The sequence below is a fragment of the Suncus etruscus genome, chromosome 7 (assembly GCF_024139225.1).
Source record: "Suncus etruscus isolate mSunEtr1 chromosome 7, mSunEtr1.pri.cur, whole genome shotgun sequence".
Lineage (NCBI taxonomy): Eukaryota > Metazoa > Chordata > Mammalia > Eulipotyphla > Soricidae > Suncus > Suncus etruscus.
The window spans coordinates 48,861,333-48,881,059 of NC_064854.1; the positions used below are offsets into that span (position 1 = coordinate 48,861,333).

The following is a 19,727-nucleotide window of genomic DNA, read 5'->3' on the forward strand; positions in this document are numbered from 1 at the left end:
CCACCACCTGTTTTGTTCGAGTACCTTTTCTTATTAACTCAGTTTTATTTATTTGTTCTATTTTAATATATACAATTTTTCTCTATCCTTACCATTTTTGGTGCTGATTAGTACAAAAAGCCTTGAACAAAACCAGACGACAGAGACTGTGTGTGCAGCCTGTCATCCTTACCCAGAATAGCACCAGCAACACAGTATTACATCATACATTTTTGTATGGGCACAGTAAAAAAAGGGAAAACCATAGACACAGAAACAAGATCTTATCTTTTTTTTATAGAAGAAGGGTGCCTCACATCCTGAACATGTGTCATGTGGATACAACCAGTCCCCAGGAGATTGGACAGTGTTAGTCCAATCTGAAACCCCAGATTCCCGACGTAGAAATGATACAGCTCCGGCAAAGCTCCGGGCAACACCACCAGGTACTAAGCTCCATTGGGAGATTTACAACACTACTCTGGCACCAACTTGTGCCAGTTTTGATATGACAACGAGGAAAGGAAAACTTGACCTAAGACCAGGCTGTCCTATCACATCACCTAACACTAAATGGAAATCAGAAGAGATATCGTCCTTTGAAGTGTGAAAAATAAGAGCACCAACAACAGAAAACTGACGTTGACAACCGTGACTGAACAGAGCCTACCTTGGGACTAATAAGGAAAGCCCTACCCTAGGCTGTAGTCCAGGACACATAAAAAACATCAACAACAACAAGATACCTTATTGCAGAAGTCCAACTTGGACAACAGAGACTGAGCAGAACCTTTGGATCCATAATATCCTAGGCTTCGGCTTAGGGACTGAATGAAAACAGGGAGCAAGTGTTACAGAAGACTGAACACCACAACAACGATGGATAGGAACCTTAGAACCTAGAGACTCTATCCTAGACCCTGACCTATAACCTGCGCAAATACCAAGATCGCTGCTAGCTACAGTGACTTGATTTTCTCACACACAACCAAGAGGAAACTTTCCTGGCATCACAAAAAAGCCTTTGGGATGGGGTAATGAGTATATATGGAGCCAGGGGTTGATCCCATGATGGTATGCTTCAAGGATGGAGAAACCCTGAATCTCTTAGGCCACTGGAATTCCCTTTCTTTCCCAATGCTTACTGTGCCTATGGAAAAAAAAAAGTGGGGGGAACGCCAAACCCTACCACTCCAGCACCCATACTTTTTCTTGTTTTGTTTTGATTTGTTAGTTTTTGGCTTTATTTTCCTTCTCTTTTTTCTTCCACTTTTCTCATTCTTTTTCAATCTTGTGGTTATTATTTAAAGATATATTTTTATTTTTATTTGCCGGGTCCATTTTTTTCTTTTTTCTTCCATTTTTCTTTTCTTTTTTTCCTCTCTCTTCTTTCTTTTTTTGGCAGTTGTCACCAAATTTTTTTCTCCCCTTTTTCTTATCCTTTTTATCTCCAATGACGGTGGAATAGATGCTCAATCTACAACAAGCTGTAAAGTGGAGACCAGTTGCACTAGCATACTGGGGGGTAGAGGAGGAAGATATGGGATGCATATTGGGAACAGGGGCGGAGGGAGGACAGCACTGGTGGTGGGAATGCCCCTCATTCATTGTCACTATGTACCATAAATGATTCACTGAAAGATTGTAATGCACTTTGGTCACAATAAAAAAAAAAGAATATTAAAAACATGCAGTGTTGTTGATGCACTGCAAATGTGGGGATGAAAGACTATCAACTGATATCCTGTGTGCCAGCCCCTCCAATTCCTGCCCTTCAGCTCAAAACAAGCTTGGGAATCTTATCATCACATTACCTAAATTCACATAAAGATAATTCAGAAAGTACTTCTATGTCAGATTCCTGTCTTGCCCATGATAAGTGCCTGTGAGGACCTATCAGTAAGAGCAGTTAGGCTCTTGTTCATCCTTAATCTTGGCTCCAAGAAACCCTCTAGTCCTACAGTCCAGCACCAGCCATCCAATCATAATTAGGGTCTTACTTAAAAGGGGCTGGAGAGATAGCACAGTGGTAGGGCTTTCGCCTGGCATGTAGCTAACCCAGGATGGACATGGGTTCTATTCCCAGCATCTGCCAGGAGTGATTTCTGAGCTCAGAGCCAGGAGTAATCCCTAAACACTTCTGGGTGTGCCCCCCCAAAACAAACAAACAAAAAATTAATGCCATCAAACTGTCTCCAATAAAGCAGGGGTGGGGGATGGGTGGTGGGAATGTTCTCATGGTGAAGGGGGGTGTTCTTCTTATGACTGAAAACCAATTATAAACATGTTTGTAATCATGGTGCTTAAATAAAGATAATTACTAAAAAAATAAAGGGGCAGACCCCTTTTATGGCTGTCTGGTGCTAAACAATAGGTCTAGAAAACCCTATCAGTGGAAAGGGGCAAACCACAAACATTTAATGGTTTTCATAGTAGTCCTGGGCCTCTGAGCAGGCTATCTGACTTCAGTATTTTTTCCCTCATCACTAACAGGAGCACAAACCATCCTCTGTCAGCTTGAACATTTAGAGTTTATTTCTGATTCTATAATGGATCTTCTGGCCTCTTAAACCAAGTCACTCCCCAGGGATCCCCAGAGTCCTGCTTTCATGGACCAATCGCTGTCAGAGAACTAATTGTAAAACCCTCACAAGCAGTATTCCTTTGTTAATTTTTCTTAAATTTTGGGGTCACATCTGCTTGTTCTCAGGGCCTACTCATGTCTCTGCACTTAGGCAGAGGGACCATATGAGGTGCCAGGGATAGAACCCAGGTTGCCTGCATATAAATCAAGTACATTATACTTGTTATTGCTCTGGCACCATTGTTATTCATTCTTTTTGTTTGTCTGTTTTTAGGCAACAGCCAGTGATTCTAAGGGTTTACTCCTAGCTGTGTACTCAGGAATCACTCCTAGTGGATTATATGGGATTCCAGAGATTGAATTCTGCTTGGCTGTGTGCAAGGCAAATGCCCTACCCAGAACACTATCACTTCAGCCCCTTGTGTTTCTTAAAAGGACCTAATAAAGCCTGGGATGTTTCAGTATTAGCTGAGTATTGATACCTTCCTTCCTTTTTTGCTATAGCTTCCCACCATCAGTGCAGCTGCCACAGATTCTTAGTTTCCATGTCAGAACTGGTTGCATTTTCCCCAAGAGATTTTTGTATGTCATAAAGTACTCATCTGTGAACCAATGAGGGAAAAGTACAAAAGAATAAACTCAGTCTCACTAAGTGAACACTAATTAGTTTTCAGGTCTCTGTATATGTGCCACATACATCAGTCTAACCAGTGCTTCTGTGAGTAGGTGTGTTCATGGGCCCTGTTCAGGAGATCTTCATATGTATGCTGAAGGAAGAGTTGTGATGTGGTGGAGGTCCATGCTCTACACCTATATGCCATGAGCAGTGTGTGTTTACAGTTGTGGTCCCACAAGTGCTACACATGTATGACTTCTATAGGCATATTTCAGTCATACTTACATTAGTACTTTATATGCACAGTGTATGTGCCAGGGAGTATTATATATGTGTAGAGCCTATAGATAATACTATTTAGATTGAAACTAAAAGTTTCCCTGAAACTAAAGCCTGAATTCAGAACCAAATTTGGAGGGCAAAGGATAGGAGAGAGAGATGCAAGCCTGAAATGAATTTACAGCCTTGGAACTTAGGAAGGAGAGGGACTCAGCATCACCAGTTAATTTTCTAGGAGGACCAAGAATTGAAGCATGCTGAAAATATTGTTCTCAGGGGCTGTATATGTTTACTTTGTGCATGAATAAGGACTCTTTCAAACACACATCTTTTTTTCTACTAAGGAATTAATTAAAACAAGAGAAGTCACAGAACAAGTTAAGATACCGTGATCAAAAGATGTATTCTGCTTTCAATATATGTGTGGGGGCCTTGAATCTGGGGATAAATATAGACATTTAGAAACCCTGAACCCATGGGAAGGAGGACTATGTACCATGTGCCATGTTATGGTAGGTTCCCAGGGAACTGTCATTGTGCACTCTAAGGTTATTCCTTTCTTCTAGGGAGGACTTGTCAGATTTAGGTTGGGAAATGAAGGGAAGAATTTCATGGAAGAAAGAAAGAGGATAGATGCAGGAAGATAAGGAGATAGAAAGAGAAAGAAGATAAAGACACCCAGGAACATGGACCCTTGAAATGTACTGTGCTCATTTCCCCTACAGTATCAGTTTGAAATACCCTTCCATTTAATGTCTCTCACACAAACAACCCTCCAAGAAGTGTGGTACTCTGTAGGCAACGTCACTTTCCTGAATTGAGACTGTAGGGCCCCTGCATTGCCCCTCAGTTATCTTCCACAGAGGTTTTGTCCCTGAGCTACCTCAAGGAAGATGCTTGCTGGCTACCACCTTCCTTGTCCTGTTTATATTGTTGCTCTTGTGTGCCACTCCCCTGACTTCAAATACAGCTGTGTTTGACAAGAAGGTGGTATTGGGATTCCAATACCAAGAAGGTGGTATTGGGTGGTGTGTGGGATTGTCCCACAGCCTCATTCACCATTTAAGTGCTGAACAGAAATAAAAAATAGCACCCAAGCTACAAAGGTTTTCTGGATGGACAACTTACAACTCTCACCATGTTCCTGTTGCCCCAGCCCCACTCAGTCCTTACTAGAAATATTAAACCTTAAATCTGCAAGAATCTACCCACAGCTCCTTGCTTCTTGTTTCATATGATTTTGAAAATTCTCACACAAAGCCCCCAACCACCTCAAAAAGATCCAGGAGTGTCTCTGAGTGTTTATATATATATAAATATATATATATATATATACAGATTTATGTAGTACCTAAAAAAAAGGAAGAGAGATATGTCTGTCATAGAGGTAGATAAGTGAGGGTAGGAGGGAGACTAGAGACTTTGTTGCTGGAAAATGTGCACTGCTGAATGGATGGGTGTTGGACATTGTATGACTGAAATTTAAGCATGAACAACTTTGTAATTGTGTATCTCACAGTGATTCAGTTAAAATTTATTTAAGAATATAGACAAGCTAAAATAAATAAAAATTATAGACAGGTTAGACATTTAAAACTGCAACATCATTTATTGCAGGGAGCTAGTGAGTAGGTAATATGCCATTGATGAATGAACTAATAATCAGAGCAAGCAATGATGTTGATGATATCACTAATAGTAGTAGTGAAACTGTCTTATTGAAATTATTAGGCCATAATGATGACTATGGTTCCTACTTTATAAGTGAAGATACTGAGGTTTGTGAAAGCTAAATTTTATGACCATAGACAAAAAAATGAATGGCAGTGTGGGACCAAGATGCAGTGTGTCATAGAAGATCCAGTGCTCTCTGCATACACTTTATCAACCACAAAAGCCTGTCACTCTAGGAGCCGGTGCTAGGTAGGCTCTCTTCCCAAAAGAGGGAGAGTCACTGATGCTCACTCATAGGCCAAATCCTGATTGACTCAGGCAATAAATGCTGAAGGCTTGTCCAGGCACCAATGGTAGCAATTGGCACTAAAACATCCAGTTTGTTAGATCTGGCATCTCTTCAGAGAGTGAGATGTGAGATTGGGGAGAGAACTCTACTTAGGTGCATTTCATCCATCATGCATTCATCAGCACTCATTTAGTGAGCAACCATCCACTCCAGCACTCTGGGATTGGAACCAGAAGCTATAAGACTTTATATACATATATACACAAACATCCAAGTTGTGAGGGTTGAGCGTGCATAATTGGGCGCACCATTTAAGCATATTTTCCCATTGGTGAACTTGCCCAATGTCTGACTTCTCCTGGCTAATCTTTGATTCCTACTCACTGCATAGTAAGACCCTTTCTTACTCTTTCCCAGCTTCAGCAGGAGACAGAGAATAGGGAAAAGAGTTCAAACACCCTGGACTCACCTCTCATACCCTTCCCCACCCCACACCAAATACACACAGAGCTCTCTCACACTCTTGGCATTTTCCTTGTATTATTTCTTATCTTTGGCTGCACATCTCTCAACAGTCAATATGACAGGTGACCAAATTTAGATTTGATGGGAAACCCTCAAACTCCTTTCCTTTGCCTTACAACCTCCAGGGTCCTTGGTTTCCATGACTTCTCCCCCATCCCTTTTTCTGCACTCACCCCTGGTCTTTTCCATATGAAGGGGATCTGGGGCCTCTCACTGTAGAAAAGAGAGGAGATGTTGGCTGGGAAGTCTGCGTCCTCAAACAAGATGCCCCTCTGTAGGGATTCTTGCCTCAGCTGCTCAAAACTCTGGCCAGAGGAGTGGATGATGCGAACATCCTTGGGAGCTGGGTCCTTCTTGAAGCTTGAGGTCCGGGAGAAGTAAGGCATGACTGCTCCAGCTTGCAAGTTTGTGGTTGATGAGGGGTGGAAAGAGAGAGGTACATGTGCCAGTGAGAAAGGAGCCAAGAGCTTTGGGCTGAGCGGACTTTGGTTTATATTTGTTTGTTTAGGAGCCTCCCAGTGAGACTGAGATGGGCACACCCTAATGGCAAACTGCAGAGAGAGCCCTCTCTCTGACTTCACAGAAACTGATATAGACTCAGAGTGAGCTTTGAGTCTAGCTTATTCTGGGAAAGCCATCACCCTCTGCTTAGAAGGCACTTAGAAAGCACTTAGAGCACTCGGTGACACTTGTGAAAAAGCGTTAATTGTGAGGAAGAAGAGAAAAAATCAAATTGGCCTGGCAGGTAGAATTTGTTTTATGATAGGGAAAATGTACCATGTGATGTTTAATTAATTATACCTTAAATATAAATGTGGAATTTGTAGATAGAAGAAAACTTAGAGAATCCTTATAGTACACAAGAAATGGACAGTCTACAAATTTCTCTCACAGGTTGTATGATTTTTGTTTAGAACATGTTTTAGTCAATTTTATCGGTAAAGAGTATATATATCTACTATAATATATTATATCTTCACTATAATGTATTATATGATAATATATTATAATTAATATAATATATCATATATATATTCACTAAGTATTATCATTTATTTTATATGAATTACTTATGTGGCAAGTACTTTACCTTTTAGACATAGTAAAAAAGTAACTCCGAATGCTTTAGGACCCATGACAGGCTGTACCAGGTTGTGCCAAGTGGCATATAACTGAACAGCAATATATTTTTTATACTTTAACATTTATTTTTACTTCTTCACTGAAATATCTGTACTTTACCCACTTTTATATTTAGATACTGATTTTCTTTCTGTATTATGTTATATGTTTTTTTTTTAACTTTTTTTTCTTTATTTAAAAATCTGTTTGTAGGGAGTGTGGACAAGGCTTTAGTCTAAGGTCAAATCTCCTTACACACCAGAGGACACATACAGGGTAGAAGCCCTATGTTTTCAGGGGGCAGGGAGTGTGGTCTAAGGTAAAGTCACACCAGAAGACATACTGGGAGAATCCCCATATTTACATGAAGTGCAGGCTGAGCTTCAGTTGGAAATCACATCAGACACCAGAGAACTCACAGGGTTGAAGTTCTGTTTGAAGCAAAGATGATTAATAAACAGTAACATCCACAAAAATCAGATGCAGCCATCACTAACATACCTGAGAAGGCCAGAGAAGTGTAACAACCTCTAACCCCTTCCATTTATTGCTCTGTGCACTAATAAAATTTATCTTCATAAAAATCTTGATTACATATATGATTGTGATTAGGTTTTAGTCATGTAAAGAACACCCACTTCACCAGTGCAACATTCCCACCACCAATGTCCCAAATCTTCCTACATCCCACCACACCCCCACCTCTACTCTAGACAGGCTTTCCAGTTCCCTCATACATTCACATGCTTATGGTAGTTCTTTGTGTAGTTATTTCTATAACTGCACTCACCACTCTTTGTGGTGAGCTTGATGAAGTGAGCTGGAAGTTCCAGCCCTCCTCTCATTGTCTCTGAGGATTGTTGCAAAAATGACTTTTATTTTTCTTAAAACGCATAGATGAGTGAGACTATTCTGCATCTCTCTCTCTCCCTCTGACTCATTTCACTCAGCATGATAGATTCCATGTAAATCCTTGTATAGGAAAATTTCATGACTTCATCTCTCCTGACGGCTGCATAATATTCCATTGTGTAGATATACCACAGTTTCTTTAGCCATTCATCTGTTGAAGGGCATCTTGGTTGTTTCCAGAGCTTGACTACTGTGAATAGTGCTACAATAAATATAGGTGTGAGAAAGGGGTTTTTGTATTGTGTTCTTGTGTTCTTAGGGTGTATCCCTAGGAGTGGAATAGCTGGGTTGAATGGGAGCTCAATTTCCAGATTTTGGAGGAATCTCCATATCACTTTCCATAGAGGTTGGACTAGACGGCATTCCCACCAGCAGTGGATAAGAGTTCCTTTCTCTCCACATCCCTGCCAGTACTGATTGTACTCATTCTTTGTGATGTGTGCCAATCTCTGTGGTGTGAGGTGGTATCTCATTGTTGTTTTGATTAGTGATGAAGAGCATTTTTTCATGTGCCTTTTGGCCATTTGTATTTCTTTTTTATCAAAGCGTTTGTTCATTTCTTCTCCCCACTTTTTGATGGAATTAGATTGTTTTTCTTGTAAAGTTCTGTCAGTGCCCTGCATATTTTGGATATTAGCCCCTTATCTGATGGGTGTTGGGTGAATAGTTTCTCCCACTTGGTGGGTGACTCTTGTATCCTGGGCACTATTTCTTTTGAGGTGCAGAAGCTTCTCAATTTAATGTATTTCCATCAGTTGATCTCTGCTTCCACTTGTTTGGAAAGTGCAGTTTCCTCCTTGAAGATGCTATTAGTCTCAATGTCATGGAGTATTTTACCGTCGTGTTGTTCTATATACCTTATGGTATCAGGTCTGATATCAAGGTCTTTAATCCATTTGGATTTTACCTTCGTATATGATGTTAACTGGGGTCTATGTTCGCTTATTTGCAAGTGGCTAACCAGTTCTGCCAGCACCACTTGTTGAAGAGGTTTTCCCTGCTCCACTGAGGATTTCTTGCTCCTTTGTCAAAAATTAGGTAATTGTATGTCTGGGGGACAATGTCTGAGAACTCAAGCCTATTCCACTGATTTGAGGGTCTGTCTTTATTTCAATACCATGCAGTTTTAATAACTATTGCTTTGTAGTACAGTTTAAAGTTGGGGAAAGTAATGCCTCCCATTTTCCTTTCCCTAGGAGTGCTTTAGCTATTCGAGGGTGTTTATTGTTCCAGATTAACTTCATAAGTGTTTGATCCACTTCTTTGAAGAACGTCATGGGCATTTTTAAGGGGATTGCATTAAATCTGTATAATGCTTTGGGGAGTATTGCCATTTTTAATGATGTTAATCCTGCCAATCCATGAGCAGGGTATGTGTTTCCATTTCCATTTGTCCTCTCTTATTTCTTGGAGCGGGCTTTATAGTTTTCTTTGTATAGGTCCTTCATGTCTTTGGTCAAGTTGACTCCAAGATATTTGAGTTTGTGTGGCACTATTGTGAATAGGATTGCCTTCTTGATTTCCTTCTCTTCCCTACCATTATTGATGTATAAAAAGGCCATTGATTTCTATGTGTTAATTTTGTAGCCTGCCACCTTGCTATATGAGTCTATTGTTTCTAGAAGCTTTTTGGTAGAGTCTTTAGGGTTTTCTAAGTAGAGTATCATGTCGTCTGCAAACAATGAGAGCTTGACTTCTTCCTTTCCTATCTGGATTCCCTTGATATCTTTTTCTTGCCCGATCGCTATAGCAAGAACTTCCAGTACTATGTTGAAGAGGAGTGGTGAGAGCAGACAGCCTTGTCTTGTACCAGAATTTAGAGGAAAGGCTTTTAGTTTTTTCTCCATTGAGGATAATGTTTGCCATTGGCTTTGTGGTAGATGGGCTTCAACTAGATTGAGAAAGGTTCCTTCCATTCCCATCTTGATGAGAGTTTTGATCAAGAATGGGTGTTGGACCTTATCAAATGCTTTCTCTGCATCTATTGATATGATCATGTGATTTTAATTTTTCTTGTTGTTGATGTTGTGTATGATGTTGATAGATTTATGGATGTTAAACCATCCTTGCATTCCTGGGATGAAATCTACTTGGTCATAGTGTATGATCTTCTTGATGATGCATTGGATACTATTTGCCAGAATTTTGTTGAAGATCTTTGCATCTGCATTCATCAGGGCTATTGGCCTATAATTTTCTTTTTTGGCAGCATCTCTGTCTGGTTTTGGTATCAAGGAAATGTTGGCTTCAAAAAAGCTGTTTTGGAGTGTTTCCGATTTTTCAATTTCATGGAAGAGCCTGGGTAGGATTGGTAGTAGCTCCTCTTGAAAGATTTGAAAAAATTTATTAGGAAATCCATTTGGGCCTGGGCTTTTCTTTTTGGGCAGATGTTTGATTACAGTTTCAATTTCCTCAGTAGTGATGGGGGTGTTTAGATATGCTACATCCTCTTTACTTAAATGTGGAAGCTTATAAGTGTCCAAGAATTTCTCCATTTCTTCTAGGTTCTCATGTTTAGTACCATAAAGTTTTTCAAAGTAGTCTCTGATTACTCTTTGGATCTCTGCAATTTCTGTCGTGATCTTCCCCTTTTCATTTCTAATATGGGTTATCTGGTTTCTCTCTCTCTTTCTTTGTGAGTTTTGCCAATGGTCTATCAATCTTGTTTATTTTTTCAAAGAACCAACGTCTGCTTTCATTGATCTTTCGGATTGTTTTTTGGTTTTCCACTTCATTGAGTTCTGCTTTCAGTTTTCTTATTTTCTTCTGTCTCCCTATTTTTGGTTCCTTTTGTTGGTCATTTTCTAATTTTTTGAGCTGCATCATTAAGTTGTTCAGGTATGCCACTTCTTCCTTCCTGATGTGTGCTTATAGAGCTATAAATTTTCCTCTCAGGACCGCCTTTGCTGTGTCCCATAGATTCTGGCAGTTTGTGTCTTCATTATCTTTTGTTTCCAGGAAAGTTTTGATTTCTTTTTTTGATTTCATCTCGGACCCACTGGTTGTTCAGTAGCAGGGTGTTTAATTTCCAACTGTTAAAGTTTTCTTCTGTGTGGCTTTTTAGTTCACATCTAATTTCAGAGCTTTGTGGTCAGGCAAAGGTAGCCATGCAAGATTTATATCCTCTTGATTTTATGGAGGTATGTTTTATGTGTCAGCATGTAGTCTATCCTGGAGAATGACCCATGTACATTAGAGAAGAATGTGTATCCAGGGATTTTTTGGGATGGAGTGTCCTATATATATATATCTACTAGTCCTCTTTCTTCCATTACTCTTTTCAGGGCTAGTATGTTTTTGTTGGGTTTCAGTCTGGTTGACCTATCAAGTGTTGATAGGGCCGTGTTGAGGTCTCCCACAATTATGTGTTATATTGATTTCTTATTTCAGATTTGTCAGTAATTGTATTAGATAGTTTGCTGGTCTCTCATTGGGTGCATATATGTTTAATAGTCTGATTTCTTCCTGTTGCACATATCCCTTGATTACTACATAGTGTCCATCTTTGTCCCTTACCACTTTTCTGAGTATAAAGTTGGTGTCATCAGATATTAATATCGCCACCCCAGCTTTTTTGAGGGTGTTGTTGCTTGGATGATTTTCCTCCAGCCTTTGATTTTGAGTCTATGTTTGTTTTGACTATTCAGATGTGTTTTCTGTAGGCTAGCAGAAGGCTGGATTTATTTTTTGACCATTTTGCCACTCTGTGTCTTTTAATTGGTGGCTTTAGTCCATTGACATTGAGGAGATGATATTTCATAGGATTTAATGTCATCTTTGTAGACAAGTTTGCTGTGTTTGTTGGTCTCTCTTGTCTTAGAGTAGACCTGTCAGTTTTTCCTTTAAGGCTGGTTTATCACCTGTGAAGTTTCTGAGCTGTTGTTTATCCATGAACCTATCTATGTTTCTTCCTTCAAACCAAACTTGAGTCGGGCTGGGTGCAGTATTCTCAGTGAGGGCATTCATTTTCATTCAATCTTGTCACAATATCCCACCACTGTCTTCTGGCCTTAAGAGTTTTCTTTTGACATGTCTGCTGTAAGTCATTAGGGATTGAACAGCAATAAATTTAAGATGTTTGCCTTGCCCAATTTTCTGTCTTTCCCAAAATAAAAAAAAAACATATCCTTTTCTCCCTGCACCTGGATTTATCTTATCACCTGAAGCTGTGATTATCAGATCTATATTCCAGGAAAATAAATAATGCTAAATCTCTTTCTAAATTATATTTAAATTTAGAAGCTATATAGCTCTGCCTTTTTTTCTCACAAGGCTTTAGCTTCTCTTTTAAAAAGTATGTAATTTTTTTACACATAGTTCAGATACTGGGATTTATATTTATATAAACTCCATGTGTAGGCATTAACTTGATATTTTCTCTGCTAAACTAACATGCCTTTTAATTCAATTTATTAGATTTAAAAAGTATATCAGTCAAGGTGTGACAGATGGAATATAGTGGAAATCCTCCCTTTCTTCACATACACTATGTAAATGAACATGTTGTATGCCAATAAAACATTATTTGCAAAGGCAAGGGGTGGCTCATTCTTATCCTGTTGGAGTATTTGATGGCTCTGATGTGATATGAAAACCTCACTAAAAATTATGCTTTTCCTCTAGCGCACAGATGCCTTTTATGCCACACAAATTTTGATAGCTGGTGTTGAGAAATATTTTTGAAAATAGATATTATATTAATAAAATATTTTAACCTATAAAGTCTACAGAGTTTTCTCAACTCCCCCATTTGAGAAGAAATAAAGTTCAGGTGGGCACCAGCCCCTTGTACTTGTTCTACTGTGACTCTCTGCTGATTTCCTTATATATATAAATTTTAAGTATGGAACGCTTCAAGAATTTGCATGTTATCCTTGCGCAAGGGCCATGCTAATCTTCTCTGTATCGTTCCAATTTTATATATATGCGCTAAAGCTAGAAGAAAGCCTCCTTAAATATTTTTAATTGAGCTTTTAAATTTTTATTTTTAACCTTTTATTAAAATAAGTTAATTTTTAACTTTTGTTAGTCTCTTTAACAAAAATCCCTAAGTCAGGATAGTCCCCTGGGAATAAATTTTTAGGTCTTAGAGAATGATGAAGGCAAGCTAATGTGCACCTTTGGGAAAACAAATGGAAGACCATCTGATTCAGAGAATCAGAGTTGATACAATGGAATTAAATGATTTAAAATCATTAATAAAACAACAGAATTCAATATGTAGAAGACTGTATCAGTGTATTGAAGACAAAATACTGACCATCACCAAGACTGAACTGACAAAAGAAAAGAGAGATAAAGGAATGGACTAAAATGTAAGACTTGTGGTAGATAATAACAAGAGAATAATCTTTAAACAATAGGAATACCAGAAGGAGAGAAAAATGAAGAGGGGGAATATGGCTAGCAGAAGAAATGTTCACTGAGAAATCTAATCTCAGGAGAGAGACTTCTGCATAGATTCAAGACGCCAAAGAGTAGCACACAAAATGAATTAAAACAAAACAATACCAGGACACATATTAACCAAAATGATAAGATCAAAATACAAAAGACTACTTAAAACATCAATATAGAAAAAACAACCCCTTAAATATAAAGGCAACAATGTAAGAATAGAAAAAGACCTTCCATATGATATTTTACAAGCCAGAAAAGAGTAGAATGATACACTCAAAGTACTGAATGAAAAAATATCCAGCTTCGGGTCTAATATGCTGCAAAGCTATAATTTAGATTTGAGGGTGGATAAGAAGTTTTCTAGACGAACATGAACTAGCGGCAATTGTCTCAATCTTAACTAATACTCAAAGAATTAGCAAAAGACCACCTATTATAAAAATAGAGTTCTGAAAATACATCTATAATACACACATATACACAAAAATGGAAACACAGACCTATATATAATTAATCTCTCTCCATGTCAATGAACTAAACTTTCCTATAGAAATGCACAGGGTAACTGGATGGATCTGGAAAGGAAATTAATTCATCTGCTGCACACAGAAACAAACTAAACCTAAATGATAAATACAGATTCAGAATGAAAGAATGGAAAACATTCTTAAAAGACAATGGGAGAAAAAAATAAGTGGGCATAGCCATCCTTATGTCAGACAGAATATTACTCAATATAAAAAAGGTAATTATCGACAGTGATGGTTACTACATATTGATTAAGGGAACAGTGGATCAAGAAATACTATCATCAAGATTTTGGGACCTAATAAAGGCCTAGAAAAATTAATAAAAACATTTGCTAACCAACTTAAAGAAACACATTGACAGAAACACAGTAGTAGTGGCAAATTTAAAGTTAGTCTTTTCAACAAATGGTGCTGGGAAAACTGGATAGCTACATGTAAGAAATTAAAACCTTAAATACATCTCACACCTAAACACAAAAGTCAATTCAAAGTGCATCAAAGACCTAACAGAAGCTATACAAGGCAAAACTAGTGCCTTGCCAGCTGTCTTTTTCTCCAAACCCTCCTAATATTTTTAATAACTAAAAACTTAAAAATTCTATCTTCAATAAGCATATTTTGTCATATTTCACCTAAAGTAGGACAACCTGGATTGTATTAAATATCATATATTTATGTACCAATGAGATATTTTTTAATATTTTTATTTCTTAGTACTATTTTAAAATAATTTTTGGTCACACAAGAAGTACTCAAGGGTTATTCCAGGCTTGCACTCAGGAATCACTCCTGGTGGTGCTGAGGGAACCATATGGGATGCCTAGGATCGAATCCAGTTTAGTCACATATGAGTCAAGTACCTGACCCTCTGTACTATCTCTCTGCCCCCCTAATGAGATATTTTTAAAGTTGCCAACTATATTGATATGATTTATTATAAATTTTACTTAAATGTTAGACTGTAAATGTGATAAAATGTTTCTTAGGATCAGTGATGTTCAATATTCTCTCTAATTCTTAAATATATCTGCAAAGTCAATACAACTATACTTTATGTTACTGATGTTTTTTAAGGGGGTAGTAATAAGTATAATAATACCTAGCAATATTGATCAAGCATTTGTGCTGGGAGCTGATCTAAATACTGTGCATAGGTCATCATTATACTGTGAGGCAGCTAAAATTTGTATTCATGTTGTTTATGACTAATTGAGGTATAAGTAGGACTCAAAGTCAGTTTGAGTTTAAAAGTTTTATTAAAACTGGGGGCAGGTGAGGTGGGGCTAGAGGTAAGGTGTCTGCCTTTCAAGTGCTAGACAAGGAAGGACCGTGGTTCGATCCCCCGGCGTCCCATGTGGTCCCCCCAAGCCCCCTGGGGGCTTTCTGAGCGCTTAGCCAGGAGTAACCCCTGAGCATCAAACGGGTGTGGCCGAAAAAAACAAGAACAAGAAAAAAATTTTATTAAAACTATTCAAAGTTTTATGAAAAACTATATATGTAGGATACTATTCCATTTTATGTGGTAAGTAATAAGAACTAACAAACACTGTACTTTTCCAGAAAGTAAACTTTGTGGAAACAAAGTTTGAAATTTTGAAAGTCTGTTTTGAGGATATAGGAATAATTTCTTCCGTAATGTTCACAGTTATATAATTACTCTTTTTTTGAAGTGGAATCCTTTAATCTCCTTAGAATTCCTCTCACATTTATAGGATTGCCCTATATTTGAATTGTGCCAATGGCCATCAAGAAGTGATAACACTTCTAGTAGAGAGAAAATGCCACCTTAATCTCTGTGATAGGGACAGCAGGACAGGTCTGATTAAGGTCTGATTAATAGCCAAGTCACCTACAAAAACTTTGTAAATCATAGTGCTTTAATAAATTAATAAAGAAAATAACTGAGTGTACATGATGATTGAGGGGCAGGGGATCCTTCAAACACTGGTAGCGGGAAGCAGGTATACAATATTCCAACATCATCCACCACTAGTAACTTCCCTCCACCAGTGTTTCCAGGTTTCCTCCACCTCCCCCACCCCCAGCCTGCCAACCTGAGTAGGCAACTCTTTTTTTTTTTTTTTCTGGGCCACACCCGGCGTTGCTCAGGGGTTACTCCTGGCTGTCTGCTCAGAAATAGCTCCTGGCAGGCATGGTGGACCATATGGGACACTGGGATTCGAACCAACCACCTTTGGTGCTGGATCGGCTGCTTGCAAGGCAAACGCCGCTGTGCTATCTCTCCGGGCCCAGTAGGCAACTCTTTTAAGGTGAGATGAATTTGATTTGTTTATTCAAAATAAACGGGACATGAGGCCAAAGTGGTAGCATAGCAGTAGGGCTTTTGCCTTGCACATGGCCAACCTGGGAAGGAACAAAAAAGCCCAAAACAAAACAATACAGAATAAAGAGAACTTTATTTATTTATTTAAAATATATATATATATATATATATATATTGTTTTTATTTAAACACCATGGTTACAAGGTTGTTCTTAATACAGTTTTTAGCCCCACAGATAAAGTTGCTCATGATTGATTTACAGTCATACCATATACTACAACCTTCACCAGTGTGCGTTTCCCACAACCATTGTCAAGAGCTTCCTTCTCATCCTACCGGATGCCCTCTTCCCTCCACTCACCCTCTCTTTTCTGCTTCTGGGTAGGTATTTTAATGCATTCCCTTTTTTCTTGTTCTCTCTTTCTCCTCTTCTCTCTCTTCTTTCTTAACGTTGTGGTTGTACCTCTGCAAATGAAGGGTTGCCATTAATTTCATGACTTCATTTAATTTAAATATAACTGGTAACATCTGTGGTATTTTGAATTTGACTTTTTTTTAACTTACTATCTTTTATTGGTATAATATTCACAGGAAGTACAATGCCAGGAAAAGGCATGTGCAGCTGTTCTTCTAGCACGTGGTACTGATCTAAATATTACAGACATAATTGAAAATACTGCTCTCCACTAGTGTGCTGAGGGTCAGAATATAACAATAGCAGCAAAGCTGCTTCTGCACAATGCAGACATTGAAGCAAAAAGCAAAGTATAGTTCTCGACTTTATTTCAAAATATTTGCAGTGCATGAATTATGTTTTTGAACTCACAACATTAATTTACACATATTCATGTGCACACACATACACACTTGGCAGGGTATGCCACTATAAAAACAAGTCTATATAAACAAGTCTGAGATAGGGAGGTTTAGTAAAATGAAGTACTCATGGAAAAAGCACAAATCTAGCTCCAAGTGCCTTTCCAACTCATTGTACCTAGAAGAAAGTGGATGGTAGGTTCAGAGTCTGCAAGGATCAAAAGCCCAATGTGAAGTGTGGTGGTGCAAGGAACTGACTGCCACATGCTTTAGGAAATGGGTGCTGCTGAGATGGGAGGAAGATGAACAGAGACCAAGTACCAGCAGGAGATAAGCTGATAGAGTGCAGGATGAAATGAGAATGAACAAATTTAGAGTCCTGGAGTGTCCAGGACCTGAGATTTTGAAGGTCAGTGCAAGGATTAAGATTTGACTTGTGCTTCTAGCCATTGTACCAGTTTTGCAACACTGTAATGTCTTAGATTGCTGGGGTAGAAAGCTAACATACTCATGTATAATGTACACCCAGAATAAAAGAAAGTAGACCTGGGGCAGGAGTAATAGCACAGCAGGTAGGGTGTTTGCCTTGCATGCAGCTGAACCTGGTTCAATAATGGCATCCCATATGGTTCTGAGCCTGCAGAAACAAGTTCCAAGCACAAACCAGGAGTAATCCCTGAGTGCTGCCTGGTTTGGCCCCCAAAAAGAAAACACACAAAAAATTACACTTATTTAACTGTTATATATATTCTGCTATGAGCATACAGTGCCCTATATATATCTACTTATACCCTACTATTCAATATCAGTTTATCTTTGTTTAGGATTAGCTTGATTATTAAGTGGTGACAGAGGAGTGTTGAAATCTTCCACTACAATTTTGTTGATATTTACTTTCTTCAAGTCTATTAGCAGTTATTTTAAACATTTATTTAAACATCTGCAGCAGTAACTTTTAAAAGTCCTTATCAGAGAGGTTATATTGGTGCCTGAAATTAATTGAGTCTTTATAACTACAATATTTTTTCATTAAGCAATACAGAACACTGTATTGCTTTCACAGTGTGACTTTTCAGTGTGGCATTGTTTTTTTATTCATTGTATTGGAGCTCCTTAAGTCAAAGTAACACATGCCCACAGCAAAGCAGAGCGGTTGTGCTCTTCTCTAGGTCCAGTAACCTGAGCTCAAAATGCTGTTTTGTGTCAAAACAGCAGCCCACTACCACTTTTCTCTCATCTTATTACTTCTTCCTTTCCTCTTTGGGTGCTTTTCATTAATTTTCTTGCCTAATTGTTATGGTAAGTAATTCCAGTATTATGTTGACTAGAAGTGGCAAGAGTAGGCAATTTTGTTTTGAGCCAGATATGCAATTCTTTCTCTCTCTCTCTTTTTTTTTGTGGTGTCTGCTTTTGATATCAGTATGATAAGAAACTATTTGGTGGTATTTCTAATTCTTCATTGTCCTGAAGAGCTCTCAAAGCTAGGTATTAGTTCCTCCCTAAAGGTTTTTAAAGAAGTCACTAGTGAATTTATCTGAGTCTGGGCCTTTGGTTTTAGGAATTCTTTTTATTACAATTTTAATTATAGGTCTGTTTGGATATTCTAAATCATCTTAATTCTACCTTGGAAGTTTATAGAAAAAGTACAAAATTTATCCATTTCTTCTAGATTATCTTGTTTTATAACATAAAATTTCTCCAAGAAATTCCTGATTATCTTTGAAGTCCTGTGCTGTCTGTTGTGATGCCCCCTGTCAATATGGTTTATAAAGGTTTATTTAATCACTCTTTGTGAATCTTTGTAATGGTTAATTGATTTTGTTTATTTAAAAAATAAACAATTTTTACTTTCATTAATTTATTTTCTTGGGGGACACACCTATCAATGCTCAGGAGTTTTACTCCTGGCTCAGAAATTACTCCTGGCAGGTGCAGGGGACTAAATAGGATGCTAAGGATTGAACCTGAGTTAGCTGCATGCAAGGCAAAAGCACTACCCCCTGAGCTATTGCTTTGGCCCCACTTTCATTGATTTATTTTTCAGATTGTTTTTTTTTTTTGTGTGTTTCCAGTTCATAAATTCCTGCTCTAAATTTTATTATTTTCTTCCTCCTTGTTTTCAACTAATTTATTTATTCATTTTCCAATTTTGTAAGCTGTGAAGTCAGGTTATTCATGTGTGCTGCTTTCCTAATAAATGCTTGCAAAGCTATAATTATCCTCTTACTATTTGTGTCCCACAAATTCTGATTCATTGTTTACTTAAATAGGTTTGTCCCAGAAATTTTTTTGATATAGTCTTTATTTCATCTCTGATTCATAAATTTTTCCATAGTAAGCTTTTTAATTTTCAGGTATTAGTGTGATTTTTCCATATATGTTTGTATGTCACTTCTATATTCAGTGCACTATGGTCTAAGAAGAGATTTGATTCAATTTTTATCCTCTTGACTTTATGGAGGAATGTTATGCGACCTAGAATGTGTTCTGTCTTAAAGAATGTTGCATGTGCATTGGTTAAGTATATCTATTCAGCTATTAATCCCTATTCATATATCTACTAACTCATCTCTGCCAGTTTTCCTTCGAAGTCCATATTTCCCTACTAAGTTTTCACTTGGTTGATATTCCAAGAGGTGAAACTGTGGTGTTTAAGTCTCTAATTATTTTATGGGTAAAATATTCATAGTTAAGCTTTCATTTCATTGAGTTTTTCA

The 19,727-nt window shown here is 37.9% G+C and overlaps 1 protein-coding gene and 1 non-coding gene across 2 annotated transcripts in view; both read right to left on the reverse strand.

Annotated features, from left to right (window-relative positions):
• LOC126014249 (calpain-9-like) overlaps positions 1-6,332 on the reverse strand; it is a 73,901-nt gene extending 67,569 nt beyond the window's left edge. The window contains 1 exon segment of the mRNA XM_049777561.1: positions 6,120-6,332. Within this exon segment, the coding sequence (XP_049633518.1) occupies positions 6,120-6,332 (213 nt within the window).
• A 6,485-nt stretch (positions 6,333-12,817) lies between these two features.
• LOC126015323 (U6 spliceosomal RNA) lies at positions 12,818-12,927 on the reverse strand. The gene has a single exon (XR_007498199.1). It is a non-coding gene; the product is annotated as a U6 spliceosomal RNA (small nuclear RNA).
• Positions 12,928-19,727: the final 6,800 nt, after the last annotated feature.